Source organism: Macaca fascicularis, chromosome 9 (genome assembly GCF_037993035.2).
Source record: "Macaca fascicularis isolate 582-1 chromosome 9, T2T-MFA8v1.1".
NCBI classification, from domain to species: domain Eukaryota; kingdom Metazoa; phylum Chordata; class Mammalia; order Primates; family Cercopithecidae; genus Macaca; species Macaca fascicularis.
The window spans coordinates 50871863-50894003 of NC_088383.1; the positions used below are offsets into that span (position 1 = coordinate 50871863).

Genomic DNA, 22141 nt, shown 5'->3' on the forward strand with positions numbered 1-22141 from the left:
TCCAAACATGCGTTACAGGAGATCTAGCTAAATAAGAGTCATTATAAATAGTTTCTCAGTGGGCTTTCGTCATTTCACCCTACTTCAGAAAGCGTGGTCTGTACTGCTCCGCCCTGGGCAGGAGGAGAAGGAAGAGGGCCAGGCACCACTTTGAGCCCGCAATTTCCCTGGATGCTGGAGGCTGCTCTGCCGTGGATAGGAGGAGAAGGAAGAGGACTGGGTGCCGCCTGCCTGCACTCTCCTTGGATGCTGGATACTGGAGGTAGAGAGGCAGCAATAGTGCGAGGCGACTTTGGAGCGGCCTCACAAAGCGACCTCGCCTTCCGCTGCGCCAGGAGGCCACGGGCTGGGAGCCCAGCAGAGCCGTCTGACCCTGCCCGAGCCCCATCCCAGACCCAGCCCGGACCCCTGTGATGCGCAGGCTTCTCGAGAGTCCATTTTCTTCTTGAATCCGGGACGCAGTGCGGCTTGAACCCAGCCCCCGACCTCCTCCTCGCCCTCTCAGAGCCCGCTGTGGGGAGGGGGCGCTGGAGAGCCCGGGTTGGAGAGGAGACCTCCCCTTGTCTCCTCCGTGGAAGCCCTGGAGCCTCCGTTTCCTCCGGGACTGGGGTCCGGGGCCTCCTGCCCGACCCCCGGTGAGAAAGGGAGCCCAGATCAGGACCCGGTGAGAGGGCGCTGGAGCCCGGGAGCGGCAGGAGCCTTGAGGGGCAGCCAGGGAAGAGGATGGGGTCACCTTAGGCCCCGGCCCCGGGTCCCCCACTGCCGGGCCTCTGTCTCCTCCTGGGGGTCCTGCCCCTTGGGGTCCCACTCTCCAGGCTGGCTGTGGGTATCTCATCTGGAACTGGAAATAACCCTCTTCAAAGTACGGCTTAGCAAATATTTATTCGCCCATGCACCCCCCCTTTTTTTTTCTTCATAGTGTTCTTTTTGTCTTGGATCATTTGTGTTTTTCCTATATTGATGCGAAGCATTTTTAAAGACACTATAGAGATTAGTCCTTTATTGGTTCATTTCTGTTGTAGGTTGTTGTTTCCTACTCTGGTCTTTGTTGTTTAATTTCATTTTTAATTTCTTGCTTGGTTTCATTCATGTAACAATGTTTTTCTTAGAATATTTGTGTCTGTATTTGTGAAACAGAGCATCTATTATTTCTGGGTTTTTTATTGTCTGATCAGATTGTGTATTAATGTAATACTGGCTTCACGAAACAAATTGAAAAACTATCCCTTTCTTTCTCTTTAAGAGAGCAGTGTCGATATTTTTTTCTTCCTTAAATATTTGGAACATTTTCAAAGTCTGATCCTGGTGTTTTCCTTGTGGAGCATTATTGTTTGTTGACTTGTTGGATTTTTTAAAATAGTTAATTTTGTTTACTATATACAGGAGTGTGCTTATTTTATGCTCTTTTTGTGCCAGTTTTAGTAAGTTGGGTTTTCAGCATCTATTGCGATCTCTGTTGTCAGACTTTCGATCATATGTATTTCACAAAATTCTCTGATTATCTTGTTATAATACTGTTATGTAGAGTTGTTCTTTTGATTCTGATACTGGTCACTTGTGTTCTTTAATCTTTTTTCCTTGATCAGTTTTGCCTGCACTCTCCCTGAATGCTGAAGACCGGAGCAGTGAGGCAGCAACAGCGCGAGGTGACTTTGGAGCTGCCTCATACAGCGACCTCGCCTTCTGCTGTGCCTCCTCCCAGAGCCGAAGAAGCCCGGAACCGGTGGCGTCCAGCTCTGAAAGGAGGAGAGGGCAAACCAGCCGAGGGTGAGTCTGGTAGTCTGGGATGCCTGTGGCGGAGGAAGAACAGGCAGGAGTCTCGGCCTCCCGGGAAGAATTTCACAAAATTCTCTGATTATCTTGTTATAATACTGTTATGTAGGCTGTTGTTTTGATTCTGATACTGGTCATTGTGTTCTTTAATCTTTTTTCCTTAATCAGTTTTGCTAGTGGTTTATTAACTATATTATTTATAAAAACAACTTTTAGCCTTAGTTTATTTCTGTTGTTTTTTTCCCCATTTCATTGATGTTTATTATTTTTATCTTCATGCTCTATTCTTTGCACTTGATTTTTCTTTCTTGATTCTTGAGAACGAAGTTGAGGAGCCCGGTGCGTTGGCTCATGCCTGTAATCCCAACACTTTGGGAAAGGCCAAGGTGGTTGGATCACCTGAAGGTCATGAGTTCCAGACCAGCCTGGACAACATAGTGAAACCCCCAGCTATACTAAAAATACGTAGTGGCAGGCACCTGTAATCCCAGGTACTCGGGAGACTGTGGCATGAGAATCGCTTGAACCCGGGAGGCGGAGATTGCAGTGAGCCGAGATCACGCCATTGCACTCCAGCCTGGGCAATGAGATCGAAACTTCTTCTCGAAAAAAAGAAGAAATAAGTTGGGGTGATTCATTTTCAGTGTTTCTGGACTCCTGCCCTGCAGAGATCCTCTCGCTGTAACCTGTTTCATGTGAGGTAGAGTTTAGAACATGTTTATTGGCCTCTGTGCCTTACTTTTCTTCATGTACTATTCTTCTTTTGTTAATTTTTCTTTAGGGTTTTTTTTTTCCTTGTATTAAATTGAAGGATTTATGGTTAAAAATCTGTAAGTTAGCCCTTTATTGGCTCATTTTTGTCATAGGTTCTTGTTCTCTAGTTTGATTTTTGCTGTTTCATTTCTTTGTGTTCATAGTTGTATATATTAATCTGGTTGATGATGATCTTGTGTGCAGCAGCTTTTCTTTATTTATTAATTGTAACACTTTATGTCATGTTGGGCTGTGCTGAGCACTTCTAGGAGCAGCCAGGTTTCCGTGAACTCCCAGTTTATTCTAAATACTCTAGCAACCCACATGTGTGCACACTGGATAATGTCATGCATGTAGGGCAGTGATGCTGGGGAGACACCAACTCTGTCATTCTGTGAATCCACCACACAATCACAAACATTAGCATTAAAATAAAATGGACTGTTAAGCAACTGCAAAGGACTAATGCACCTATGTGGCACAAATGCGTCTTTCTGTATTCAAAGTACTTGTAAGAGCTTTAGGTTCCTCATACTCAGCCACTGACCTCGGGGTTCTTGGTACACAGGCACATATGCACAGACACACATACAGGCACACATATACACGTGAATGCACACATGCACACACATATTCACACCCACATGCAGATGCGGCACACACAGACCCGGGTGAGAAAGTCACATGTACATGGAACAGCCCCTGCTTTGTAAGCCATCTGGCTTTGTAGGGAGAAAGAGGTGGAACAACACACTGGTTATCTTGGAAGAGGGGATGAAGGGAGGAGAGCTGGATATGTCCAGTGGGGAGAAATCCTCAGGATGGTGCTGCTGACACTCGATGGCAATTACACTCATGCAGACAGGGATCTTGAGTGGTGGGGGCTGAGAGTGCTGAGCACACCTCCCCAGGCAGACAAGAAGAAAGTTGCAAGTGCAGACACAAGATGAGGAGTCATAGTGAAACTTATCACAACATTCAGCCTCTATTCAGGAAATACTTCACAACACTTGCCAGGTACTTTTAGAGGCACTGGACATACTGAAAAGAATAAAGCCATAAAAAAAATTCTGTCCCTGTGGAACTTGCAATTTTGTGTAGAAAAGCAAATAGTTCACTAAAGAAATAAGCACAACCAGCCATGCGCAGCAGCTCAGGCTTGTAATCCCAGCACTTTGGGAGGCCAAGGTTGGTGGATCACAAGGTCAGGAGATCGAGACCATCCTGGCTAACACGGTGAGACCCCATCTCTACTAAAAAATGCAAAAAAAAAAAATTAGGGCATGGTGGCGGGTGCCTGTAGTCCCAGCTCCTCAGGAGGCTGAGGCAGGAGAATGGCCTGAACCCAGGAGGCAGAGCTTGCAGTGAGCCGAGATCACGCCACTGCACTCCAACCTGGGTGACAGAGTGGGACTTCATCCAAAAAAAAAAAAGAAGCACAACCATAGAATGTTGGAAGGTGTCAAAAGTTATGGAACAAAACGAAGGAAAGGGGATAGGGACTGCTGAGGGGTGGGCTACAGTCTGAATTGGGAGTTAGGAGGGGTTGGAGTGAGAATGTCCCATTTGATCACAGTCTTGATGCATGTGAGAGACCCTGGAGGAGAGAGTGGGCAAGAGCTGCCCAAGTGGCTGTAGCAGGCTGGATGCTGCATTACATAGGGCACATTAAGTGAAATGTGATGGCTATTTTATGTAATCCTTTTAAATCCCAATAGAAATAGGACTGTGTGGGAGGACTACATTTTGAAATAATTATTTTCAAAAACACAGCAGTTGCATCCTATTGAGAAGTGGGAATATTGGATGATAAGTTAAAGTATCATTTTGTGTTAGAATATTGAAGCAAATATGGCTTGGTGCGGTGGCTCACACCTGTAATTCCAGCACTTTGGGAGGCCAAGGAGGGTGGATCACTTAAGGTTGGGAGTTTGAGATCAGCCTGGCCAACATGGTGAAACCCTGTCTCTACTAAAGGTACAAAAATTAGCCAGTTGTAGTGGTGAGTGTCTGTAATCCCAGCTACTGAGGAGGCTGAGGCAAGAGAATTGCTTGAACCCAGGAGGCAGAGGCTGCAGTGAGCCAGGATTGTGCCACTGCACTCCAGCCTGGGTGAAAGAGCAAGACTCCATAAAACAAAAAAGAAGAAGAAGAATATTAAAGCAAACCATTAAAAAAAAAATCCCAAATTCCCAGAAATGTGACAAGACAAGCAACCCTATTGATGGCCCTAACGAAGCCCTATAGATTTTTCAGGGGAGCCTCCATTTGTTAGAACCATACCTAGGGCTGCAGCTGGCTAAGACATTCTCCATCAGCCTCTGGGATCAAAGGTGGGGTGTGGAGGTTGTCTGGATAGAGCCGTGAGCCTCCCTGTCAGTAAAACACAAGCACAAGGGCTACATCTCTTGGTTTTTCATAACATAGGAACACAGGCAGACCTTAGTGTTCTCAGAGCCTCTGAGATCCCAGGCAAAGTATTTGGTAAGATGCTGTAGATATTTCCTTCTAAAAATAAAAATTCCCCTGGTAAATGCTCAGGCATCTCAATGGCCACACCAGCCCTCGTGTGTGTACCCAACTGCCTTCATCTGCCTCTGTTCCCACTGAAATTTTCCATATGAAATCTGGGAGGGGATTGGACAGCTTGCATAACTTAGTTGATGACTCTCCCACAATCTTATAGACTTCAGTAATCTTTGAGGCTCTTCACCAACTCATGTGACAAAATCACTTAATTCTGTAAATTTGGGCCAGTTCGTTTTTCTAGCTCTCAGTTTGCTCATCTGTATGCAAGAGGTTTAGCATAGGTAAATCAAGGACACCAATATGCCTATCTCTCCAGTTTGTCAATAACAGAAGAGAATCTGAGCTGGGGGATGCTGTTCCAAGTCCCAATTCTATGCCTCCAAGATCAGCTGTTTCTCTTTATTCATCACCAGGCATGCATCTCCTTGATACCCTCAATATCGAGACATAAAATGTGACAAGACTGATTATCTATGTGTTATTTTTTTTCTCCATTCCTCATGACTTGTATTTCCTTAACTCATCGGAATCAATTTTCCACATTTTTTGAAGGAAAGTCTTTTGACAAAGATGTTAATTATCTACAAACAGCTGAGAGAAAGGGCTATTGCCCTCAGTGTGCTGGTGATAAATTTCCAAATGATGAATAAAAGATTTCCTAAGGCATCAGTTTCCGTGACAGTGTGTTTTTTTTTTTTTTTTTTTTTTTTTCTCTTGGGCACAAGGGAATGAGCAGAGCAGGTACACTTCTGGGTTTGTTTTGTTTTGTTTGTTTTTAGCTTAGGTACAAAATCAAGCTCTGTTTTTCGTTGAAATATCTTTTTTTCTTGTATCAGAGATGGGTTGTAAAAGACTCATTTTGGGTTCAGGGAAGAATGTTTTAACATGCAAGGAAATGTTGCAGAATTGGAAAGAGGATGTAATTTCACAAAACTAAATAAAACGGGGAGTTTTTAGGATACTCTGAGTAAATCTTATTATTATCCCACTAACCCCAATCAAATAATAATTTATATTTGTTTAATTTACTAAACTGCATATTCAATTGACTGAACTATAGAGGATGAGCAATGGTAAGTAAGAAGGGGAGCTTGGAAACATCAGGGTAACAATGGGACAAGGGTCAAGCAGGCAGGTGACTTATTTGAGTCTGCTTCAGCAGCTCCTCAGAAAAGGGGGAATGAAGGTTAGCACTAGCTGACTTATGCAGCTTTCAATCAATAATTATCCTCCCTATGGGCTAACACAACAGGCTCCAATGAGTCATAATACACACATTCAGAGGTGGTCCAATGCAGTCCCACCATAGAAATCCTTCCCATGCTTAGCAACTCTTGTCATTAATCTCTCCAGACTCAAACCGTGGTTCAAACACAGTTGTCCCTTGGCATCCAGAGGATTGGTTCCAGGACCCACTTTGGACACCCATATCTGCTGGGAATAGGCCTTAAGCCTGTCATAAACAGGACTTAAAGAAACTGGCCATAAACAGGATTTCTGCAGCAATGTGACGTGCTAGTGATGGCTATGACACAAACTGCTAGAAGTTGTTGGTTTACTGGAGCAGGGCAAGGAACACCTGGCCCACCCAGAGCAGAAAACTGCTCAAACCACAAACAATAGCATGAGTGGCCTGTGCTGTAACAACATATTTTTGCTGCAGATAATCAGCCAGAGACTGTTACTCTGCTCCTCGCTAAGAATGCTTTGTTTCCTGTAAGGAATGCTTTTAGCTAATCTATAAACTATAAAAACAATGCTTATCACCGGCTTGCTGTCAATAAATAAGTGGGTCAAACTCTATTCGTGGCTGTCAGCTCTGAAGGCTGTTAGCCCCCTGATTCCCACTTTGCACTTTATTTCTCTGTCTTTTTTTTTTTTTTTTTTTTTCATTCCTCTCATGCCGCTGGGTTGGGGGTCTCCACAAGTGGCACCCAACATGGGGCTCGAACTTGGGTTGAAGGGTCACTGGAGCGATGGGTGGAGAACGTGAAACTATGCTGGAGGACCCAGAGTACTCTTAAGCAATCCCCATGGTAAGTAAGAAGGGGAGCTCAGAAACATCAGGGTAACAATGGGACAGGGGTCGAGCAGGCAGGTGACTTATTTGAGTCTGCTTCGGCAGCTCCTCGGAAAAGGGGGAATGAAGGTTAGCACTAGCTGACTTATGCAGATTTCTAGTGCGGTGGAGAAATATTGCCCCTGGTTTCCGGACCAAGGAAGTATGAATATAGAGGTCTAGGAAAAGGTAGGCAGCACACTGAAAAAGGCATATAAGGATGGTGCCGAGGATATTCCTATAACTGTCTGGTCAGTGTGGGCTCTGGTTCATTCCACCTTGGAGCCTTTCCACACATGACGAGGAGGAGGAATCAGAGGAAGAAGGAGAGTACAACGAAGTGAAAGAAGAGGTGACAGAGCAGGTTTGCTTGCCAGCTAAAGTGACAAAGGAGGGAGAGGTTTGTCCCTACCCCTCTGCACCCCCTCATCATTTTGAAGAAAAAGAGTGGCCTGATCCTCCAGATCTTTCTTTTCTGGAGGACGCTGAGTGAAAAGTAGTTGCCCCAGTGACTGTTCGAGCAGCACCTGGAGCGACTGCTCTCAGTTCTATTCAGGCAGGAATCCACCAAGCTAGATGAGAGGGTGATATGGATGCTTGGCAGTTCCCTGTTAGAATATACTCACCTGATCAACAGGAGAATATTGTAGCTACATTTGAACCTTTTCCTTTTAAAATACTTAAAGAATTTAAGCAAGCTATTAATCAATATGGACCAGGTTCTCCTTTTGTAATGAGACTGTTAAGGAATGTTGCTGTCTCTAGTCAGATGATTCCTACTGAGTGGGATGCTCTTACTTGAGCTAGTCTGATTCCTGCTCAGTTCTTATGATTTAAAACTTGGTGGGCAGATGAAGCTTCCATTCAGGCTCTTCACAATGTCCAGGCCCAACGTCAAATTAATATAACTGCAGACCAACTTTTGGGGGTTTGTGGCTGCGCTGGTTTAGATAAATGTACAGTGGTTATGCAGGATGTTGCCATAGAGCAGCTTAGAGGAGTGTGCATTAGAGCTTGGGGAAAAAAATCACTTCAGGAGGAAAACAACACCCTTCCTTTAGTGCTGACAAGCAGGGGCCCAAAGAACCTTATGCAGGTTTTATAGCCAGGTTACAGGAGTCTCTTAAAAAGGTAATTGTAGATTCGGCTGCTAAGGATATAGTGTTGCAGTTATTAGCTTTCGACAAAGCCAATCCTGAGTGCCAAGCCGCTCTGTGACCTATTAGAGGAAGAGCACATTTGGTTGACTATATTAAAGCTTGTGATGGTGTCAGAGGTAATCTGTATAAAGCTACTCTACTGGCCCAAGCAATGGCAGGACTGAGAGTGGGTAAAAGAAATACTCTGTTTCCTGGAGCTGGTTGTGGGAAACATGGTCATACTAAGAAAGAATGTAGAAAACATCGGTGAGTCAGACCACCAGTTGGGGGAAAATAGAAAACTGCTGAGCCTGAAATATGTCCAAAATGCAAAAAAGGAAAACACTGGGCTAATCAGTGTCACTCTAAGTTTGATAAAGATGGGAACCCAATTTTGGGAAATGCCATGAGGGGCCTGTCCCAGGCCCCATTCCAAACCGGGGAATTTCTGGCTGAGGCCACTCCCTCACCCCTGTACAATGCCTGTCCCCCACCACTGCCAGTAGTGCTGCAGTAGCTTTATGCTGCACAAAAGCTGTGAAACTTCTGCCTGGGGAACCCCCACAAAAAGTGCCCAACAGGAGTCTGTGGACCATTGCCAGGGGGGACAATAGGATTACTTTTAGGAAAACCTACTGTAGGTTTAAAAGGGGTACAAATACATACAGGAGTCATTGATTCAGATTAAAATGGGGAAATTCAAATTGTTATATCTACTTCTGTTCCCTGGAAAGCAGAGTCAGTAGAGCACATAGCACAGCTCCTGATTGTGCCATATGTGGGAATGGGAAAAAGTGAAATGAAATGAACAGGAGGATTTGGAAGCACAAATAAATAAAGCAAAGAAGGTTATTGGGTGGATCAAATTAATGATAAACATCCTACCTGTGAAATAACTATTCAGGGAAAAATTTTAAAGGATTGGTAGATACAGGAGCAGACATTTCAATCATTTCTCTACAGCACTGGACATCCACATGGCCAATTCAACTCACTCAATTTAACACAGTTGGAGTTGGTAAAGCCTCTGAAGTATATCAAAGTAGTTATATTTTGCATTGTGAAGGACTCAATGAACAATCTGGGACTATTCAACCAATTGTAACTTTTGTACCTGTAAATTTATAAGGAAGAGATTTATTATAGCAATGGAGCACACAAGTGTTAATTCCAGAACAATTATATAGCTCTCAGAGTCAGCATATGATGCAAGAGATGGTGTATGTGTCTGGCATGGGATTAAGAAAAAATTTACAAGGGTTAAAGAAACCACTTCAAGTGAAAGGACAGAATTCTCACCAGGGTTAAGATATCATTTTTGATGGCGGCCATTGTTAAGCCTTCAGAACCTATACCTTTAAAATGGTTAACAGATAAGCCAATTTGGATAGAACAGTGGCTGCTGAGTGAAGAGAAACTGGAGGCTTTAGAGGACTTTGTTACTGAACAATTAGGAAAAGGACACATAGCTCCAGCATTTTCCCCCTGGAATTCTCCAGTCTTTGTTATTAAGAAAAAGTCACATAAATGGAGAATGTTGACAGATCTTACAGCCATTAATTCAGTTATACAACCTACTGGTGCATTGCAGCCAGGATTGCCTTCTCCTGCTATGATTCCAAAAAATTGACCATTAATAGTCATAGATTGAAAAGACTGTTTCGTTACTATCCCCTTAGCTGAGCAAGACTGTGAATGGTTTCCATTTACAATTCCTGTGGTAAACAACCTGCAGCCTGCTAAGCATTTTCACTGGGAAGTGTTGCCACAAGGCATGTTAAACAGTCCAACAATTTGTCAGACTTATGTAGAACAAGCTGTCGAACCTACTCATAAAAAATATGTCACAGTGTTACATTATTCATTATATGGACAATATTCTTTGTGCTGCCCCCACTCAGGAAATATTACTCCAATGTTATGATCACTTGCAAAACTCAATTTCTCATGCCAGTTTAATTATAGCTCCTGACAAAATTCAGACTACTCCTCCTTACTCCTACTTAGGTACCTTAGTAAATGACACTACCATTGTGCCACAGAAAGTAACCACATGTAGGCATCAATTGAAAACATTGAGTGACTTTCAAAAATTACTAGGGGACATTAATTGGACATGACCTGCTCTAGGTGTTCCTACCTATGCCATGAGTAATCTATTTTCTATCTTTAAAGGAGATCCTAGTCTCACTAGCCCTCAGCAAGTAACAAAGGAGACTGAGGCAGAAATACAGCTGATTGAGAAGCAAGTGCATAAGGCTCAAATAAATAGATCCAGAAAAGACTTCAGACTTACTGATTTTTCCAACTCAGCATTCATCTACTGGTGGTGTTGTCCAAGAGTGTGACTTGGTAGAATGGCTTTTTCTTCCACATACTAATTCACGGACTCTAATTCCTTATTTGGATCAAATTGCTACTCTGATAGAAAATGGGAGAACTTGAATTTTTAAATTGCATGGATATGACCCTGGAAAAATTATCGTCCCCCTTACAAAGGCACAAATACAACAGGCTTTTATAAATACTCTTACTTGGCAACTCCATTTATCTGATTTCATGGGTGTTCTTGATAATCACTTTCCAAAAACAAAGTTATTTCAATTTTTGAAATTAACTAGTTGGATTCTCCCTAGAATAACTACATTTAAACCAATTGAAAGTACTGAAAATGTTATTACAAATAGGTCTAGTAATGGTAAAGCTTCTTATTCTGGATCAAAAAGTAAAGTTTTCCAGATGCCCAGTACTTCAGCTCAAAAAGCGGAGCTTGTAGCTGTAATTGAGGTGCTGACTACTCTTGAGATGTCTGTCAATGTAATTTCTGATTCTGCATATGTGGTTCATTCCACACAATTAATTGAAAATGCTCAGTTATGATTTCATACAGATTAACAACTGATGACTTTATTTACCTAGTTACAAAGTGCAGTTAGGAATAGAATGCACACTTTTTACATTACCCATATTAGAGCTCATACACCCCTTCCAGGACCTTCAACTACAGAGAATCAAGTGGCTGACCGCTTAGTTGCCACGGAATTATCTAATGCTGAACACTTTCACACTTTGACTCATGTAAATGCCTCTGGTATTACATGAAGATATAATATACTTGGAAAGAGGCTAAAGACATTATTCAACAATGCCCTACCTATCAAATGATTCATTCTCCATCCCTTACTGGGGGTGTTAACCCCCATGGATCGGAACCAAACTGTCTTTGACAAATAGATGTCACTCCTGTTCCTTCTTTTGGTAAATTGGCCTATGTGCATGTATGTGTAGACAACATTTTCTCACTTTGTTTGGGCTACCTGTCAAATGGGAATCTTCTGCCTGCGTTAAACAGCATCTTCTGCAATGCTTCACAGTCATGGGCATTCCAGGTTCCATTAAAATGGACAATGCCCCCAGGATATACTAGTCAAACTATGGCTACATTTTTCTTTCAATGGAATATTAAACATATCACTGGCATCCCATATAATTCACAAGGAAAAAGCCATTGTGGAATGAATGACTATCTCGCTAAAATGACAATTGAAAAAACAGAAAGGGGGAGACAATGACTACGGGACTCTACATATGCAATTGAATCTAGCATTATTGACTTTAAATTTTTTGAGCCTGCCTAAAGGCCAGAGCTATCAGCAGCTGAATAGCATCTACAGAAACCAGCTTCAAAGACAGAAGCAGAACAACTGGTTTAGTGGAGAGATACGATAAAAAAAGTTGGGAAATAGGTAAAATAATAACATGGGGTAGACGTTATGCTTGTATTTCTCCAGACCAAAACTAGCAGCTGATTTGGATACCATCAAGACACCTGAAACGTTATCATGAGCCAGATGCCGAGGAAGAGATTTTGGGAGGAACCCAAGGACCCCCTGGTTGCAGCCACATCAAGACTGACAATAAGGAAGACACCAGTCCCAGCAAGCAACACTCATCAGGCACAGCAACCCATGTGGGGCCAGATCAAGAAGTCAACACAGATGGTGGAAGAAAGTCTGAAGACAGTGGAACAACCAGTTACAATGAGTAATCTAATGGTAGCTATGATGGCTGTGCTCACCATTACTGTGAGTATTCCTCCAGTACCTGCCGAAACAAAAAACAGTTATACTTATTGGGCATATATTCCTTTTCCACCACTTCTATGGCCAGTAACATGGTTAGACCTCCCAGTGGAGGTATACACTAATGATAGCTTTTGGATACCTGGTTCTACAGATGATAGAGGCCCATCTCACCCCAAAGAGGAGGGAATGATTATGAATATTTCCTTGGGATTTGAGCATTTAACTATTTGCTTGGGAAAAGCCAACGGGTGTTTACCTCCCAGTCATCAATCTTGGCTGGCAATAGTGCCTGAATGTAACATCTTCATGGCAAAATTACATATGCTTTCTGTTCTTAGTATTTATTGCAATGATTATGCTTCTGTAACTGAAGTTTACTGCCCTCAAAAACCTGTCTGTATAGTGGATTGTATATGGTCAGAAAAAATGAAGGTGTTTGCTTGGGAAGATTGTATTGCAGGGCAGGCAGAGTTGTTGTGTAATGATTCATATGGAGCCATTATTGATTGGTCACATAAAGGAGCATTTATGAAGCTCACCTCTCAATCTGTAGGTAATGGTCACCCTGCATCTAAAGAAAATGATCAGATGGTAGACACTATAAGAAGTACAGCAAAAGTTCCTATTATTTGGACATGTGGTATAGTGGCACCTCAACCCCAAATGATGTGGCCTGCTAGGAGCTAAACATAAAGAGTTGTGGAAAATATTAATGGCACTGTAAAAGATAAAGATTTGGGAAGGGAAATATACTAAGCCAACCCAATATAATCCTAATTGCATGTTAGAATTGGCTCACAATGATTCAGTCTGGATACAGAGTTGTGTCTGTCCTCCCTTTCTGCTTGTAGTGAGTGATTTAAAACTTGATCTCCCTAATCATCATGTGACTTGTCAAAAATGTAGATTGTTTTCTTGTCTGAATTCTTCCTTGTATAATGCTGATCATTCTCTCTTAGCAGTAAGAGCCCAAGAAGGAGTATGGATACCTGTAAAGATTTCCCATCCTTGAAAAGCCTCTCCTCCTGTGCATATGATTACTGAAATTCTTCAAAGATTTTGAGGCACTCTCAGTGTTTCATTGCTACTTTAATTTTAATCATTACAGGATTGATTGCTGTCACAGCTACTGCCGTGGTAGCTGGAGTTGCTTTGCCAACACAGTACAAACAGCAGACTATGTAAATAATTGGCAGAAAAAATCTGCTTTGCTGTGGAATTCCCAAACTAATATAGACCAGAAATTAGCTAATCAGACTAATGATCACTGACAAACTATCGTATGGTTGAGAGATTGTGTAGTTAGTTTAAAATATAGAATGCAGTTACAATGTGATTGGAATACTTCTGAGTTTTGTATTACTCTTCACCTGTATAATGAAATGGAGCATGAGTGGGAAATAGTTAAGAGACATTTAAAGGGTCATCCTGGAAATTTATCTTTGGATATTGCAAAACTGAAGGAACATGTATTTCAAGCCTCTCAGGCACATCTGACGTTAATGCCAGGAACTGAAGTGCTTGAAGGAGCCGCAGATGTATTAGCAGATATTAACCCATTAAAATGGGTCAAGACAATTGGAGGCTCTGTGATTTCAATGATGATTGTGCCTTTAATCTGTGTTGTTTGTCTTTGTGTAGTCTGCAGATGCTGATCCCAAAACCTGTGAGAAGTAGACCACTATGACAAAGCTGCCTTTGCTTTTATCACTTTGCAAAAACAGAAAGAGGGACATGCTGGGAACACGCCTTAAGCCTGTCATAAACAGGCCTTAAAGAAATTGGCCATAAACAGGATTTTTGCAGCAATGTGACGTGCTAGTGATGGCTATGACACAAACTGCTAGAAGTTGTTGGTTTACTGGAGCAGGGTAAGGAACACCTGGCCTGCCTGGGGAGGAAAACTGCTCAAACCACAAACAAAAACATGAGAGGCCTGTGCCTTAACAACATGTTTTTGCTGCAGATAATCAGCCAGAGACTCTCTCTGCTCCTCACTAAGAATGCTTTGTTTTTGGTAAGGAATACTTTTAGCTAATCCATAACCTATAGAAGCAATCCTTATCACTGGCTTGTTGTCAATAAACATGTGGGTCAAACTCTGTTTGTGGCTCTCAGCTCTGAAGGGTGTTAGCCCTCTGATTCCCACTTTGCACTTTATTTCTCTGTGTTTGTATTCATTCCTCTAGCGCCGCTGGGTTGGGCTCTCCACAACCGAGCTGGTCTTGGCACAAATCCATGCATGCTCAGGTCCTGAAATCAGCCTTGTGGAGCCTGTGGGTAGGAAAAGTCGACCCTCCATGCATGTAGGCCTGGAACTTGGTCAATACTGTATTTTCCTGCTACGTTTGGTTTCAAATGTGGAAACTGCCTATACGGACCTACTGCATTTATTTTTTAAAATCCTCTGTAAATGGACCTGCACAGTTCAGACCCAGATTGTTACAGGATCAACCCTACAGTAGAAACCACGCATCTATTTTATTGTCTCTTGGGGTCTGTCTTTTCACCAATAAAATATGAGGGCTCTTGGGAGCAGGCCCCGCAAAATCTGGCAATAAACTGGCCTCAAAATTGGCCATAAACAAAATCTCTGCAGCACTGTAACATGTTCATAATGGCCCTAATGCCCAAGCTGGAAGGTTGTGGGTTTACAGGAATGAGGGCAAGGAACACCTGGCCTACCCAGATCAGAAAACTGCTTAAAGGCATTCTTAAGCCACAAACAATAGCATGAGCAATCTGTTCCTTAAGGACATGCTCCTGCTGCAGTTAACTAGCCCAAACTATTCCTTTAATTCAGTCCGTCCCTTCATTTCCCATAAAGGATACTTTTAGTTAATTTAATACCTGTAGAAACAATGCTAATGACTGGTTTGCTGTTAATAAATACGTGGGTAAATCTCTGTTCTGGGCTCTCAGCTCTGAAGGCTGTGAGACCCCTGATTTCCCACTTCACATTTCTGTATTTCTGTGTGTGTGTCTTTAATTCCTCCAGTGCCACTGGGTTATAGTCTCCCTGACTGAGGTGGTCTCAGCAAGTGGCATCCATCATGGGGTCTCAGATGCAGGTCGGAGGGTCACTGGAGTGATGTTTGGAATGGAAAACTAGCTAGAGGACACCTGAGTACTCTTAAAGAAATCCCTGTGGTGAGTAAGAAGGGGAGCTTGGAAGGATCAGGGTAACCATGGGGCAAGTTTGGGGTCTGATTAGTTTCACCTTGGAACTTTTTCACACTGAAGATTAGGAGGAACGAGAGTATAATGAAGTAACAGAAGAGGTTACAGAGCATGTTTATTTACCAGCTATAGCCAAAGCGGCAAAGGAAGGAGAGGTTCATCCCTACCCTTCTGCACTCCCTCATTATTATTTTGAAGAAAATGGCCCTCCAAATCTTTCTTTTCTGGAGGACACTGGGCAAAAAGTAGTTGAACCAGTGACTGTTCAAGCAGTGCCTTGAGCGACCACTCTTAGTTCTATTCAGGCAGGAATTCAGCAAGCTAGACGACACGGTGATTTAGAGGCTTGGCAGTTCCCTGTTAGAATACACCCCCCAGATCAACAGGGAAACATAGCTACATTTGAGCCTTTTCCTTTTAAATTACTCAAAGAATTTAAACAAGCTATAAATCAGTATGGACCAGGTTCTCCTTTTATAATGGGTCTGTTAAAAAATGTTGCTGTTTCCAGTCAGATGATCCCTACTGACTGGGACACTCTTACTCGAGCTTGTCTAACTCCTGCTCAATTCTTACAATTTAAAACTTGGTGGGCAGATGAAGTTTACATTAAGGCTGCTCACAATGTCCAGGCTCAATCCCAAGTTAATATAACTGCAGACCAACTTTTGGGGGTTGGCGACTGGGCTGGTTTAGATGCACAAGTGGTCATGCAGGATGATACCATAGAACAGCTTAGCGGAGTGTGTGTTCGAACTTGGGAAAAAATCACTACAGGTGGAGAACAATACCCTTCCTTTAGTGCTATAAAACAGGGACCAAGAGAGCCATATGTTGATTTTATAGCTCATTTACAGGAGTCTCTTAAAAAGATGATTGCAGATTTGGCTGTTCAGGATTATAGTGTTGCAGTTATTAGCTTTTGGCAATGCTAATCCTGATTGCCAGGCTGCTCTGTGACCTATCAGAGGGAAAACACATTTAGTTGATTATATCAAGGCCTGTAATGGTATTGGAGGTAATCTGCATAAAGTTACTTTATTGGCACAGGTAACGGCAGGACTGAGAGTGGATAAAGGAAATATTCCGTTTCCTGGAGCTTGTTTTAACTGTGGAAAGCATGGTCATACTAAAAAAGAATGTAGAAAAAATCAGCAATCCAGGCCACCAGATAGGGGAAAAAAGGAAAACTGCTGAGTCTGAAATATATCCAAAATGTAAAAAACGAAAACATTGGGCTAATCAATATGAGTCTAAGTTTGATTAAAATGGGAAACCATTTTCAGGAAACACCATGAGGGGCCATCCCGGTCCCTGTTCTAAACTGGGGCATTTCCAACTCAGGCCATTCCCTCACCTCTGTACAATGTCTGTCCCCCACCACAGCTGGTAGTGCTGCAGTAGATTTATGCTGGAAAAAAAAGCTGTGAGCCTTCTGCCTGGGTAACTCCTGCAAAAGGTCCCAACAGGAGTCTGTGGACCATTGCCAGGGGGGACAATAGGATTACTTTTAGGAAAACCTACTGTAGGTTTAAAAGGGGTACAAATACATACAGGAGTCATTGATTCAGATTAAAATGGGGAAATTCAAATTGTTATATCTACTTCTATTCCCTGGAAAGCAGAGTCAGTAGAGCACATAGCACAGCTCCTGATTGTGCCATATGTGGGAATGGGAAAAAGTGAAATGAAATGAACAGGAGGATTTGGAAGCACAGATAAACAAGGCAAAGCAGCTTATTGGGTAAATCAAATTACTGATAAATGCCCTACCTGTGAAATAACTATTCAGGGAATGAATTTTAAAGGATTGGTAGATACAGGAGCAGACATTCAATCATTTCTCCACAGCACTGGCCTTCTGCATGGCCAATTCAACCCACTCAATTTAACATAGATGGAGTTGATAAAGCCCCTGAAGTATACCAAAGTAGTTATATTTTGCATTGTGAAGGGCCTGAAGGACCCGATGGACAACCTGGGACTATTCAACCAATTATAACTTCCTTACCTATAAATTTATGGGGAAGATATTTATTACAATGAGGATCACAAGCTCTAATTCCAGAACAATTATATAGCCAGCAAAGTCAACATATGATGCATGAAATGTGGTATGTCCCTGGTTTGGGATTAGAAAAAAATTTGCAAGGTTTAAAAAGTTCCCACCAAAGATTAGGATATCATTTTTGATGGTGGCCATTGTTAAGCCTCCAGAACCTATAACTTTAAAATGGTTAACAGATAAACCAATTTGGATAAAACAATGGCCACTAAGTAAAGAGCAACTGGAGGCTTTAGAGAAATTAGTTACTGAACAATTAGAAAATGGCACATAGCTCCAACATTTTCCCCTTGGAATTCACCAGTTTTCATAATTAAGAAAAAATCAGGTAAATGGAGAATGTTAACTGGCTTAAGAGCCATCAATTCAGTTATACAATCTATGGGAGCATTATAGCCAGGATTGCCTTATCCTGCTATAATTCCAAAAACTTGGCCTTTAATAGTCATAGATTTAAAAGACTGTTTCTTTACTATCACTTTAGCTGAGCAAGACTGTGAAGGGTTTGCATTTACAATTCCTGCAGTAAACAACCTGTAGCCTGCTAAGCATTATCATTGGAAAGTGTTGCCACAGGGCATGTTAAACAGTCCCACAATTTGCCAGATGTGTACGGGGCAAGCAAGTGAACCTACTAATAAAAAATTTTCACAGTGTTACATTATTCACTATACGGATGATATACTTTGTGCTGCCCCTCTCAAGAAATATTACTCCAATGTTATGATCACTTGCAAAATTCAATTTCTCGTGCTGGTTAAATTATAGCTCCTGACAAAATTCAGACTACTACTCCTTACTCCTACTTGGGGACCTTAGTAAGTGACACTACCATTGTGCCACAGAAAGTAACCACATGTAGGCATTAATTGAAAACATTGAGTGACTTTCAAAAATTACTAGGGGACATTAATTGGACACGACCTGCTCTAGGTGTTCCTACCTATGCCATGAGTAATCCATTTTGTATCCTTAGAGGAAATCCTAGTCTCACTAGCCCTTGCAATTAAAAAAGGAGTCTGAGGCAGAGTTACAACTGATTGAGAAGCAAATCCATAAAGCTCAAATAAATTGAATAGATCCAGAGAAGACTCTAGATTTGCTAATATTTTCAATTCAGCATTCACCTACTGGTGTTATTGTCAAAGAACAGTACTTAGTAGAGAGGCTTTTTCTTCCACATATTAATTCACAGACTCTAACTCCTTATTTGGATAAAATCGCTACTATGATAAGGATTGGGAGAACTCGGATTGTTAAATTACATGGATATGATCCTGGAAAAATTATTGTTCCTCTCATGAAGGCTAAATACAGCAAACTTTTATAAATAGTCTTGGTTGGCAAGCCCATTTAGCTGGCTTTGTGGTATTCTTGATAATAATTTGCCTAAAATGAAACTGTTTCAGTTTTTGAAATTAACTAATTGGATTCTCCCCAAAATAACTGAATTTAAACAAATTAAAGGTGCTGAAAATGTTTTTACAGATGAGTCTAGTAATGGAAAAGCTTCTTATTTTGGATCAAAAGGTAAAGCTTTGCAGACACCCTATACTTCAGCTCAAACCCAAAAGCAGAGCTCATAGCTATAATTGAGGTATTGACTGCTTTTGATATGCCTATTAATGTGATTTCTGATTCTTCATACATGGTTCATTCCACACAGTTAATTGAAAATGCTCAGTTATGATTTCATACAGATGAACAACTGATTACTTTATTTACCCAATTGCAAACAGCAGTTAGAATGCACCCTGTATACATCACACACGTAAGGGCTCATACACACCTTTCAGGACATTTGACCAAAGGGAATCAAATGGCTGATTGCCTAGTTGCTACTGCAATATCTAATGGTAGACACTTTCACAATTTAACCCGTGTTAATGCCTCTGGTCTCAAAAGCAGAAACAGCATTACCTGGAAAGAAGCTAAAGGTATTATCCAGTGATGCCCAACTTGCCAAATGGTACATTCCTCATCTTTTACAGGAGGAGTTAATCCTCGAGGACTGGAATGTAGCTCTCTTTGGCAAATAGATGTCACACATGTTACCTCTTTTGGGAGACTAGCTTATGTACATGTATGTGTGTACATCTTTTCTCCCTTCTTCTGGGCTACATGCCAATCAGGAGAGTTTCTGTCTGTGTTAAATATCATCTTTTGTGGTGATGGGCCCTCCAGCTTCTACTGAAACAGGTAATGCCCCAGGCTATTCTAGCCAAGCTCTAGCTACATTTTTTCTCTATGTGGAATATTAAACACATTACTAGTATCCCATACAATTCTCAAGGACAACCCATAGTGGAAAGAATTAATCTCTCCCTAAAACAGCAGCTGCAAAAGCAGAAAAGAGGAGACAGACAATATGGAACCCATAGATGCAACTGAACCTAGCATTATTAACTTTAAATTTTTTGAGCCTGCCCAATTGCCAGATGTTATCAGCAGCTGAACAGCATCTACAAAAACCAGCTGCAAAGATAGAAGAAGAACAAATGATTTAGTGGAGAGATCTGATAACAAAAATTTGGGAAATAGGTAAAATAACTTGGGGTAGAGGTTATGCTGGTGTTTCTCCAGGCCAAAATCAGCAGCCAATTTGGATATCATCAAGCCACCTGAAACCTTATCATGAGCCAGATGCCAAGGAAGAGATTCCAGGAGGATCCCAAGGACCCCCCTGGTTGCAGCCATGTTGAGGCTGATGCTGAGGTGGACCCCAACTGTCATGAGCAACACCCTTTGAACACAGCCACCTACCTGGGGACAGATCAAGAAGCTGTCACAAATGGCAGAAGAAAATCTGAGGAAAGAGGGACAACAAGTCACAATGAATAATTTAGTGGTAGCTATGATAACGGTTATCACCACTACTGTGAGTATTCCTTCAATAAGGGCTGACACAGAGAACAGTTATACTTATTGAGCATATTTATAAATCTTGGCTGGCAATAATTCCTGGATGCAATCATGCTGACACAGTTACACATGCTTTCTGATCTCAGTATTTACCATAATAAATCTCCTATAATTGAGGCATACCACAATCAAAAACCTATTTGTAAACAAAATAGAACCTGGCTAGAAATAATGAACGTACTTGTTTAGGAAGATTGCATTGCAGACCAAGCAGAAGTGCTGCACAACAATTCCTATGGGATCATTAACAATTGGTCCCCAAGGGGATGTTTAGCTTGAGTTGCACCTCTCAGTCTGCATGCCACAGCCACACTATGTTCAGATGATCTGAACAAAATGGTCGGATGGTAGCAATGATAAGAAGTATAGCAAAAGTTCCTATTATCTGGAACCATGGCAGTATAGTCGCACCTCAAACTCAAATGGTATGGTCCGCTCTAGGAACTAAACATAAGGATTTCTGGAAACTACTAATAGCTCTTAACAAGATCAAAATTTGGGAAAGAATAAAAAAAAAGCATCTAGAAAGACACAAACTTGTCTTTGGATACTGCAAAATTAAAGAACAAATATTTAAAGCATCCCAGGCACACCTGACCTTAATGCCAGGAAATGGAGTGCTTAAAGGAGCTGCAGACAAATTTAGCAGCTAGTAACCTATTAAAATGGATAAAAGCACTTGGAAGCTCTGTGATTTCAATGACGATTGTGCTTTTAATCTGTGTTGTTTGTCTTTGTATAGTCTGCAGATGTGGATCCTGACTCCTGTGAGATGTAGTTCACCATGACAAAGCTGCCCTTGTTTTCATTGATTTGCAAATCAGAGAAGGGGGACATGTTGGGAGCAGGCCCCCCAAAATCTGGCCATATACTGGCCCCAAAACTGGCCATAAACAAAATCTCTGCAGCACTGTAACATGTTCATAATGGCCCCAAAGACCAAGCTGAAAAGTTGTGGGTTTACGGGAATGAGGACAAGGAACACCTGGCCCACCCAGGTCGGAAAACTGCTTAAAGGCATTCTTAATCCACAAACAATAGCATGAGCGATCTGTGCCTTAAGGACATGCTCCTGCTGCAGTTAACTAGCCCAACCTATTCCTTTAATTCGGCCCATCCCTTCGTTTCCCATAAAGGATACTTTTAGTCAATTTATTATCTATAGAAACAATGCTAATGACTGCTTTGCTGTTAATAAATACGTGGGCAAATCTCTGTTTGGGGTTGTCAGCTCTGAAGGCTGTGAGGTCCTTGATTTCCCCCTTCACACTTCTGTATTTCTGTGTGTGTGTGTTTAATTCCTTTAGCACCGCTGGGTTATGGTCTCCCTGACTGAGCTGGTCTTGGCAAAGGCTTAATTAATTTATCCCTAAGTCCAATCTAGCTGTTTATCAATATCCTCATGAACCACTAAAACACCTGTTGTGGGTTGGATATGGTGGTCTTGCCTTTAATCCTAGCACTTTGGGAAGCTGAGGTTGTGAATAGAGATTGTGCCATCACACTCCAGCCTGAGCAACAAGAGCAAAATTCTGTCTTAAATAAATAAATAAATAAATAAATAAATAAATAAATAAAACACCTGTTGTGAGGTCTTAGGGAAATGTGCCTGGCTCTGGCTTCTCCCTGCTTGGGT

At 41.9% G+C, this 22141-nt stretch overlaps 2 protein-coding genes across 17 annotated transcripts in view; both read left to right on the plus strand.

The window, feature by feature from the left end:
* Window positions 1–22141, plus strand: part of LOC107130780 (uncharacterized) — a 428352-nt gene that overhangs the window by 59341 nt on the left and 346870 nt on the right. The gene's annotated exons all lie outside the window — the stretch shown is intronic.
* On the plus strand, window positions 61–15306 carry LOC102131336 (endogenous retrovirus group K member 113 Env polyprotein-like). 3 transcript variants are annotated; one of them, XM_074001474.1, is made up of 3 exons: window positions 61–862; window positions 1587–1767; window positions 12045–15306. In XM_074001474.1, the coding sequence occupies exon 3, from the start codon at window positions 12096–12098 to the stop codon at window positions 13023–13025; it is 930 nt and encodes a 309-aa protein (XP_073857575.1). In that variant the 5' UTR covers window positions 61–862; window positions 1587–1767; window positions 12045–12095; the 3' UTR covers window positions 13026–15306. The 3 variants fall into 3 exon arrangements, with proteins under 3 accessions (XP_073857575.1, XP_073857576.1, XP_073857577.1); XM_074001475.1 differs by having other exon boundaries at window positions 61–664; XM_074001476.1 differs by lacking the exons at window positions 61–862; window positions 1587–1767 and adding an exon at window positions 6976–7091.

Bases quoted from the DNA above. Each gene is read 5' to 3' on its own strand.
- LOC102131336 (XM_074001474.1), top strand. From the start codon at position 12,096: ATGAGCCAGATGCCGAGGAAGAGATTTTGGGAGGAACCCAAGGACCCC.